The sequence below is a fragment of the Phaseolus vulgaris genome, chromosome 1 (assembly GCF_051622355.1).
Source record: "Phaseolus vulgaris cultivar YP4 chromosome 1, ASM5162235v1, whole genome shotgun sequence".
In the NCBI taxonomy this organism is placed as follows: domain Eukaryota; kingdom Viridiplantae; phylum Streptophyta; class Magnoliopsida; order Fabales; family Fabaceae; genus Phaseolus; species Phaseolus vulgaris.
The window spans coordinates 10,675,404-10,686,096 of NC_143498.1; the positions used below are offsets into that span (position 1 = coordinate 10,675,404).

At 31.0% G+C, this 10,693-nt stretch overlaps 1 protein-coding gene across 2 annotated transcripts; it reads right to left on the reverse strand.

Moving 5' to 3' along the window:
• Nucleotides 1-982: 982 nt before the first annotated feature.
• On the reverse strand, nt 983-3,081 carry LOC137813512 (putative receptor-like protein kinase At1g11050). 2 transcript variants are annotated; one of them, XM_090300140.1, is made up of 2 exons: nt 2,360-3,067; nt 983-2,288 (listed from the first exon to the last, which is right to left on the reverse strand). In XM_090300140.1, the coding sequence occupies exon 2, from the start codon at nt 2,249-2,251 to the stop codon at nt 1,217-1,219; it is 1,035 nt and encodes a 344-aa protein (XP_090156266.1). In that variant the 5' UTR covers nt 2,252-2,288; nt 2,360-3,067; the 3' UTR covers nt 983-1,216. The 2 variants fall into 2 exon arrangements, with proteins under 2 accessions (XP_090156266.1, XP_068471924.1); XM_068615823.2 differs by having other exon boundaries at nt 983-3,081.
• Nucleotides 3,082-10,693: the final 7,612 nt, after the last annotated feature.

The window sequence follows — 10,693 nt, forward strand, 5'->3', positions numbered from 1 at the left end:
CATCCACGGAAGGACCTGCGGCTTGGTTCCAAAACCAGCTCTTTTCCATTTCACGATTTGAGAAGTTCTCACTGCATCAGCATAAGATTGTTTGTCTTTGCTTAAGTTCCATACTTCCTTCCGAAGCTTCTCCTTCCGAACCTCCACCCTTGTAATCTTTGTAGGAACTTTACTATTTTGACTTCTTCCCCCTCTAGTCTGGCCACCTTCTTCTAAACCATCTCTACTAAATCTCAGAACATCGACTTGAAGCTTCATGTTCCCTATGTATATTCGGTCCAGTTTCTTCTGAAGTCTTCCAAGATTTACAACATCAAAGAACCTCACAAACCCGTACCTTCTTCCCCATCTATTTGGCCTACACGAGATGAATACCTCCTTCAACCTTGTCCACTTCTGAAAAACCCTAATCATGTCGTACTCCATGTGAGTAGCTGGGAAGTTAGAGAAAAAGAACGTGACAACACCACCACTTCACAACCTACGTCCCTCCATTGACCTCCACTACTACTTCCTATACTTCTCATATCCTCCTCTGTCCTCTCCCTCACTGTCACCCGGTTGCCTCAAATCCCAACAATAATTTTGACCTGACACTTATATATCCGTAGTTTCTTTGCTAATCGAATACAAGCTTAAAAAAAACATTTCTTTCATACCTTAAACAAGTTGAACCTATATAAAACGTGGGCTTTCTACCAATAGGACCTTGTAACAAGTCGAATCACTCACCCTTCCCTAGTTTTAATAAGGGTGAAGAAGAGAGATTCAACCATTCTCATAACACATAGAACTAATTACAAAAATATATGATTTCACTCACATCATAATTTATAGTACATAAGCAATAGTTTTAATAAGGATGAAGAAGAGAGATTCAACCATTCTCATAACACATAGAACTAATTACAATAATATATGATTTCACTCACATCATAATTTGTAGTACATAAGCACAAAATAACATATATGAAGGAGGCAGTTGATAAAAGGAAAAAATATATTATGTTTTCCTACTTACAATTAATAATATCTTTAACATATATACTTATTAATTACACTTTAATTCAAGTGATACAAATTTAATTTTTCATGTTTCAAATTAAAGTTGTTGTACAAAAAACTCTCACCAAAGGGTTAATCCTACGCCTAAGAAAATGTCATTAGTATAAACCAAAGTTGGCTATACAAAAAAAAGGTTGAATGAATATTGTACTCATGAATAGGATGAAACACGTTGTATAGATCTTCCACTTTCTTGCAAACCGTGCAACAGAGAAGATTGAAAGGACGCATGACCCAAAGGCACAGGCCTATCTGGTAGTTTGGGAACGTCAGTGTCACCCTCTAACATCTTAAGGGCCTCAGCAATAGTAGGCCTTAAAGCCGCCATTGCATGAGCACAAAGCATTCCAACATGTACAAACCTTTCCATGATTTTCACTGGCCCTTCTCTTATTGACTCATCAAATATTTCCATCATCTTTCCCGATTCTGCTAGTGTCCACACCCAATCAGTGATTGCATCCGCAGATGAATTCAATGTATCAAGCACTTTTCTTCCACTCATGATTTCCAGAACCACAATACCAAAACTGTATACATCACTCTTCTCAGTGAGTTTCCCATATAAAGCATACTCGGGTGCCACATAACCATATGTTCCAGCCACCCTTGTGGTGAGAGGAGACTGGTCCTCACTACCTTCCATGGCCAGCCCAAAATCAGCTAATTTAGCATTCATTTTGGAGTCCAAAAGTATGTTGGTAGCCTTTATGTCACGATGATAAATTGGAGGTTTGATTTCATAATGCAAATAAGCAAGCCCCTTAGCCACATCAAGGATTACGTTCTTCCTTTGTGTCCATGTTAATCCACCATGTGAAAGTTGGTAACTGAGGTTGCCACTAGGCATGAAATCATAAACCAGAAACCTCCTCTTACCTTTCAAACTCTCACTAGAAATGCAACAGCCCCGAAGAGCAAGAAGATTCCTGTGCTTTATTTTGCTTATGATATCCACCTCATAGCAGAACTCTTCATCCCCTTTACTTTCCACATTCAAATTCTCCTTCACAGCAATCAAAGTTCCATCCCCGAGCTTCCCTTTGTACACAACCCCATCACTACCTTGGCCAACCATATTCCTCCTTGAAAATCTGTTAGTGGCACGTTCAAGCTCCGATATGTGAAACCATTTTGCACCAGTGTTCGTCAAAATACTGTTCCTGACACCGTTTTCAATTTCCATGTGATAAACATTTTCCTTCCTTCTCTTGTCCCACTTCCTGTACATAACCACCATCAGCACAAAAACAATAATAACCCCAACAACAGCACCCAATAACGTAAAAACCACCTTCATAACTTTTCCTCTCTTATTTGATGACCTTTTTGCCACTTCTCTAGAAAGTGGCACGCCCAATATGCAACCAATCGTGGTGAAATCAGTTGTGCCTTCTGGATTAACAAAAGCTGAAGCATACAGCGATGCGAACGAAAAACAATCCGTCTCACTAGAATTTGGGTTACCACTAGTAAGCTGAAGAGCCACTTTCAAGTTTGCTGCTATGCAATTCGTGCAGCTAATTTGGTCGTCAAAGTCTTTGCAGAAAGTTTGTACCGGGCTAAGTCTAATAGAGTCCACCTTCTGTTCCCAATCTCGAGAAGTTACAACACCAGCACAGGTGGAAAAGTTTGTAACGAGCTGAGAGGGATCAGGGAAGCAAGAAGGGACGAAAGATGGGTGAATTGACAAGGTTGTGAGTTTTTCTTGGAAATCTGACAGGCAAATGGAGGAAGTGTTTTCATTGGGAAGTTGAAAAAACGAGGTTTGTTTGAGGTGTTGGGAGAGGCCTATGTGGAAGATGGCGTTGAGGGTTGAGCAACAGGGTTGTTTGTTGGGTGGGTTTGTGCAAGTTGAAGTGTTCCAAGGGAAGGTTTTAACGTAGGTGAAGTTGATTGGGCAAGATGAAGGAGAAGCAGCGGGTATGAGAATGGTAATGAAGAGGAACAGAAGGAGTAATGTGACGTGGTTTTCCATTGAGATCTATGGTGTTTAAACAATGGTTTTTGAAACATTAGATTTGAAGCATTTTAACATAAGATATCTGAGAAACAATGTTGTACCAGTCAAACTTAGATTGCTTTGGTCAGTGCAGCGGGTCTAAAGCCACTTCCAAAACCTACAGTTTTCATTTAAAAGTCGCTTCTGGCGGTTAAATCACCCGTGCTTTTTTATGGTCTTCATGGTCGCCTTTGACTTTTTTGTTATTGGTTAAGAGTGGTACTTAGTCTTTTTCGTGAAATATTTTTTAAATATATGTATCAATATTGAAAAGAAAATGAAAATGAAAACTAAAAACAAACATAATGGAAAAGGTAACTTTAAGAAGAGTAATCTCATCAAAGAATTCACATAATGAAAACTATTTTTCATTATTCTGCAAAGAATTTTAACTTTTGACAATGCTTGGATGCTTTTATTATGATTAATTTTAATTTTAACGATTTTTTAACCTTTTTTTTCTTAAATTCAATCTTTTAAACTTTTTTTAATTGTTATTACTAAGTTCCTTTGTTAACGTTTTTCTCTGCAAATACTATAGTGTGCGTTAATACAAATTTGAACATGAATAATAATGTCAAACGTTTAAAAGCTAGAAAAGTTGATGATATTTGAAAGGTATACGATGTTTGACGATAGCTTTATAAAAGAAAAAGTTTTAAAAATTTATTATTTTGTATGAATCTGATATTTTAGTTGGTGAATTTTGAATTTACGACTATTAGCTGTATACTCTCGAACTGGAATGCCAAAATAAAATACTCAATATTAGCTAAGAATTTATAAGTTATATAAAAGCTTATAATTAATTAGAAGTCAAAAGATGAAAAAATGAAGCTTATAAGTGATCTAACTAATTGAATGTTAAAGGAATTTAATAAAACTATATAATAAGCTATCGGATAATATATATCACTTTCAATATCAAGGTTAAGTATTCAAACTTTTATACTATAAATGAACAAAAAAAGAGATTTTGGATGAGAGTAGTCAAATTTACTTCATCTTTTAGCATAACAAATAAGATAATATTATGATATTAAAGGATAGTCCACTACGAAAATTGTAGTGTGGACTTGACATTTTAGTCAATAGAAAATTATTAAATTTATTTTTTTAATTATTATAATTTATATAAATTTAGTTTTACAAAATACTCAATTTTAACATTAAAAAATTATAAAAAATAGTTTTTAAAATTTATGTGAACTTCTCATAAACCTACAAACCAATAATTATATTAATATACAAGTCTTATATGATCATCCATTCCAACTATTATTTTTATTAAGTCAAATTTAAGACAGATAAAAATCGAACGAGTCCACACATATTTCCAGCTTAATCCTATGCAACACAAAATCTTATATTAATGTTACATTAAATAATGTACAATATTAACAATATTTATTGTTTAAGTCTTATAAGTGTTATATTAGACCTTATTCTATCACGTGCAACAAATTGGTCCTTAGTTTATACAAGTCTTCTTTTCCGCTCATAGGAATATACAAAGCCTGTTTGAAGTTTCATTTGTTTCTTAAAGTGATAACGAAATCATTAATATGTTGGAACACATGTGATTAAACTAGAAATAAATAATTAAAAAGTAAAACAAATTATTTTTTAAATAAAAATATGAAATGATTATGCTTCCCGTTAATACGATAGTTTAATGCAAAATAATAAATTCTTAGAACCACAAATTAATCTTGATAAACCTTTAGAAAATAAAATTATCAAATAGAAATATTTATTTATTTATTTTTGAATAAACAAATGTTATATTTTCGATATTTGATATTTTCTTAAATATGGTTAAAATAAAACACTACTTCATTTGACCTTGCTCAAACACTACGTTTTGACAAAAGTTATGTGCAAAGGAAATCACATTGGACAAAGCTAGGTCTACATCAAACATTTGTAATGCATTTAAACAAAAAAAAACATAAATATAAGAAAATAGGCATGGAGACAAACTAGGGTACATAGATCGATGAAATACTCATGCTTGAATTTCGTAACTCATTATTGTTCGAATATTTTGAAAACTTTTGACTCAATTTTTGAATGCATACTAGATATTTTTTGTTGTAAGATGTACATGATTTAATATAATAAATTATTTGACGACAACAAATTACATAACAGGTCAAAGGATAATCATTCATATAACTTTGAGTTATCCTTTGAAAGGAAGAATGAGAAAACATATATTAAAGATTAATCCTTTGAAATGTGTTTTTCGCATGGTAAGGCAAGTTTTAGGTTTTATTGTTTATAAAAAAGGGATTGAAGTTAATAAAAATAAAGCAAATCTTATAAGGAAAAATCAATTATTTTAGAAGATTTATTCTAAATTTAAGAAAGACTAATATTTTTTTTTTTTAAAGTTGAAGAAAGAGATTGAATTTAAATAGGAAGTGATTCACAAGCATTATAAAAATATTATTTTTAATGGAGTTATATTTAGCGTATTTAGCGGTTTTAACTCTTGTTAAGTGTGTTACCTGCAATTTATTTTTTTTCTGGAACATCCAGGATCGTTAATAAATTACTGACGATTTTTAGTAATTCTTGGAATGACAATTATTTTCCGACAGTTCTGTAAACCTTCGTCACTTATAAGGATTTTTGAAACCTCCATCACTTAGAGGGGTTTTATAACCTACACTTTCAGTTGGCAGTTAAAATGCATTTTTCTTGTATTGTCTAGTTTGAATAAAGGTTATCTAATCTAAGCTTGATAAGTGTTGTTTGAATGTGGTTAGACACAAACTTGAAGAAGAAAACTTTCTCTGAAGATCTCAACACCTAGGAAGAGTTTGCAAAGAACTCTTTCTTCTCAGTCTTTATATATAGAAGATCTCTTGAAGAAGAAAGGTTAACAACAAACATACAATTTAATGCTCTTGCAATCTTTAAGCAATCGTTGTGCTCTAACTATAAGCTAAGAACATTGTGTGTATTCCTTTGCAACACAAAACAATTATCACTATAAGAAAAAAGGGTTTTAACGAAGGTTATTTAGCGGAGGTTGATATAACCCTAAGAATTGATTTAATTAATGAAGGTTTTTTTAACCTTCTTTAAGTTCCAAATGTTATTAAAAAACCTTAGCAAAATAACAGAGGTTTTTTTAACTTTCGTTAAATTCCAAAGGTTTATTCTAAAATCTTAGCAAAATACAGAGGTTTTTTAACCTTCGTTAAATTCCAAATGTTTATTCTAAAACATTAGAAAAATAACCGAGGTTTTTTAACCTTCATTAAATTCCAAATGTTTATTCTAAAACCTTAGCAAAATAACTGAGGTTTTTTAACCTTTGTTAAATTCCAAAGATTTTTTCTAAAACCTCAGCAAAATAAAGAAGGTTTTTTTAACCTTCGTTAAATTTCAAAGGTTTATTTTAAAACCTCAACAAAATAACTGAGGTATTTTAATCTTCGTTAAATTCTAAAGGTTTATTTTAAAACTTAAGCAAAATAACGGAGGTTTTTTAACCTTCGTTAAATTTCAAAGGTTTATTAAAAAACCTTAGCAAAATAACAGAGGTTTTTTTAACCTTTGTTAAATTCCAAAGGTTTTTTTCTAAAACATCAACAAAATAACAGAGATTTTTTAACCTTTGTTAAATTCCAAAGATTTATTGTAGAACCTCAATAAAACACTCCAGATTTGTCAAACTTTAATAAATAAATATAATTAAATCTATTTATAAACAAATAATTTAAAACTACATAGTTTTAATATATTTTATAACTAAATTCTCTAAAATTTTGAGAGTGTAACTTTATATTACAAATAAGTTTTGTAAAGTTTCAAAAATTTATTTTAAAAATTCAGCAAAATAACCTTGGATAATAAGTATATCAACAACTAATCTTGGATAATAAGTGTTTCAACAATATTTGCATATTTTTTATGATTGATGGTAGTTGGTTTATATAATTCCTTCTTTTTTTTGTTACGAGCTAATACTACAAAAACATGACTTATTTTGGTTTAGGTTTTGATGTACCTATATTTTATGTGCAGTTGTAATTTTACTTATAATTTTTAATATTTAATTATCATAATTTTGAAATATTTTAAATTAAGGTCTTTATTTTAAAATGCATATAATAATTAATTCACTGTGATAGTGAGAAGTGATCAAGTTAATTTCTCATTGCAATATGTTCTTGCAATCTTTGGCCAAGAACACACATGGCTTTGAAGCCCACATCTGATAGATAATGCATTATTTAGGATATATAAAGCAGTGATAAATACTAGTTCTTGTCAAGTTAGGTAACAGTGGCTTGTGACCCAAGTTGGAGAAATAAGGTGATGGAAGAAGCAATGTTGTTGTAAAAAGAAGATAGTGCCTTATTACTGTTTTTCTCCTTAAATATAATAAACAAAAGTGTAGTTGAATTGTGATTCTTTGTTAGGACTGTCGTTGGTGGCCATTGAGCTTGTGCCAGAGAGCAATGTGTCTACGGTGGAAGAGAGAAGTCAGGAGGATCGTTAGACATGGTGAAAAATGGGGTTGAAGGTTATTTCAAACAACAAGTCATTTTACGAAAATTTCGAAACTCATGGTATTTTACGAAGGTTTTTAAACCCATAGTATTTTATGGAGGTTTTTGAAACTTATGGTATTTTATGAAGGTTCTTAAACCCATGGGTTTTGAAAGGCTTTTCCTAAGGTTTAAAAAAAACCCCGGGGAACACATTCCCCATGGATGGTTTAGTAGGGGAATCTGCAACCTCGGGTAAATGACTTATAGAAGTTTTAACCTTGGATAATGTAAAAATAAGTCCCCGTTAAAACCATTTTTTCTTGTAGTGTATCTTAATCTTGTATTTGTCTTAGAATGTTACCCTTATTTAGTTAGCAAATATGTGATTGTTTAGATCCACCTTTTGTGAAAACAAAGTTATTTAGCTAGGAGCAGTCACATTTCAAATAATAATTCATCTTAGCCAGGAGTGGTGTTCCAAATAATAATCTTTCTTAACCAAAAGTGATTGGGGTCCAAAGAATACTTATCTTGTATTTTGCATCAATATTCTTCATAGTAAAACATGATTGTGTAGATCAATAACTAAACATAGTACAAGTTTTTTTAGATAAACTAGTATAAAAACCTAAAGTGTAAATCTCACTCTACTTTAATCTCTTTAAGTTGCATATTATGAACCAACAAACAAAAAAGGAGAGTTTTCCTAAAACAATCTTTATGAAACTTGTTTTTTATAGTGCGTTTGTCAACTTAAAGTTGTGTCTCACTATCTTTATTTGACATTGATTTACGAAAGCCTCTTGATAGTGTCTATCAAGTTAAAACTTTGTCTGATTGTTTTCATTAGATTTTCATTTTACAAAAAATCTTCAAAAAGTTTTACATACACAATTCAACCCTTATTTTTTGGTATTTTGCACGTGTTTTCAAAACATTATTATTATTCAGAGAAAAAAATGTGTTAGCTCAAGAAAGTTCTCAATTTATTATAAAATAAGTAAAAAGAAATATAAATATGCAAATCTAAATTTGTTTAGGTATTTTTTTAAAGTGCATGAATTGATGGAAAATTTTGAAGAAATTTGTTTGGAATATGTGTCTCAAGAATTCAACATAGAAGCAAAATCCTAGTACAAATTGTTTCTAAGTATAAATTTTCAAAAGAAAATTTTGAAGAAATCATTCAAGTTAGAGGTAAATTGGAGAATCAACATGGAACATAACTCGTTGATGATTTATTGATATGTGATTGGAGAGAACCAATGGTAAAATATTCAAAGGAATCAAATAACCAAGTTCATAAAGGGATTAAGTATTGAGCTATAGACTATACTATTCGAGTAATGAATTGTATAAAAAAAGTATCAATGAAATTTATGGAATTTTTCTTGATGTGTGTACATATGTCTATTTAACCATTAGGAAAGTACATAATGGAATTTGTTGTGCTCATATGATACGATATAACAAATTAAATGGGTTATTTACAACAAGGTTATTATTAGCGTTCGATGTTAAAAGATTGTGTTGAGTATGCTCGATCTTGTGAAGAATGTAAAAAATTCAACTCTATCTAGAAAGTACCAGCTACTTAACTACATTTTGTTGTAAAATCATGGCCTTTAAAATTTTGGTAATTGATTTGATAGGTCAAGTTTATCCACATTCATTGAAAGGTCATAAATATATTATAGTAGTTGTGTAATTATTTTACAAAATGGGTTGAGGAATTTCCACTAAAAGATGTCGATAAAAAATATGAGATTGATATTATAGAGGAACATATTGTATGTTGATTTGATATACTGAAGTCAATCACGATAGATTGAGGTACAATTTTTATTTCTAAAAAAGTTTGAGAAAACAAGCATAATAAAACATAAGAAGGTTGAATTGTTTTTTAAAGACTTTTTAAAAAATTTGGAAGATATCGTCGGATGATGTTAAGACAGACGATAACTTTACTTGATAAATGCATTATCAAGTGTTTTTCTTAAGAGATTGTGTCTAGGGAGAAAAGACGTAATTTCGAGTTTGACATATGGACTATTTAAAAATGCTAAAACTTGTTTCGACAAATCTATACTTCTAATATTAATTACAGTTAAATAAAATGTAATGAATAAGAGATTAAGAGAAAGAAAGATTTATGTTATGATGTTTATACTAGTTTGTTTGATAGTACATACTACGTCTAGTTCTCAATCCATAAATTGAGTTCATTAGGCAAACCACTATTGCAAGACACATATGAGTATTATTTGGACCGCAACCACTTCTGACTAAGTGTGAGTATTATTTAAATTGCATCTACTCCTTGCCAAGCCTAAGTATTATTTGAACTGCAACCACTCATAGCTAAGACATAAAGTATTACTTGGAACATAGCCATTTTTGGCAAAGATCGAATATTGTTTGGAATGCAACCACTACCTAGCTAAAACAAAAATGTTTACAAAGAATGTGATCTAAAAGATCAAACATTTACTCACTAGAAAGAGGGGTAGCGTCTTATGATGTATAGAAAGCTTAAACATTATTCTCGATTTCTAATGAACACAAAAAATGTTCTTTCTCACAACTACAATCCTCAGAAGCTTGGGATCTTGTGCATGTTCGATAAGTGTCATAATTCAGTAATATTTCTTACAAAAAGATAGACACTTATGGACTTTAATTGATAAAATATTTATAATTAAACCTCTAACTTACGAATTTGAACCTTTTTATACATTTTTGGATTATAAGATGAATATAAACGATTTATTCCTAAATTTGTGTTAATTTCAGGAATTTAGGAGAAATTGGAGATAAAAGAGCTAAATGAGAATGGACAAGTTAAAGACAAGATGAAAAGACAAAGTTGTAACATTGAAAACTCGCCCAAACTTGTTCAAGTAAGATCTTCTAAAGGAACTCGCCCAAGGCTCGCTTTAGCGACTTCACTCTAGTGAAGTTAGGCTTTTTCTCGTAAAACTCACTTAAACGAGATGTCACTTAGCCTAAGCGAGATGTCACTTAGCCTAAGTCCAATTAGGTTAAATAGAAAGCATGAGGCAAAACCCTAGACATCATTGGGAGGATATGGAGAGATAGAAAATCCTAAAGGAGG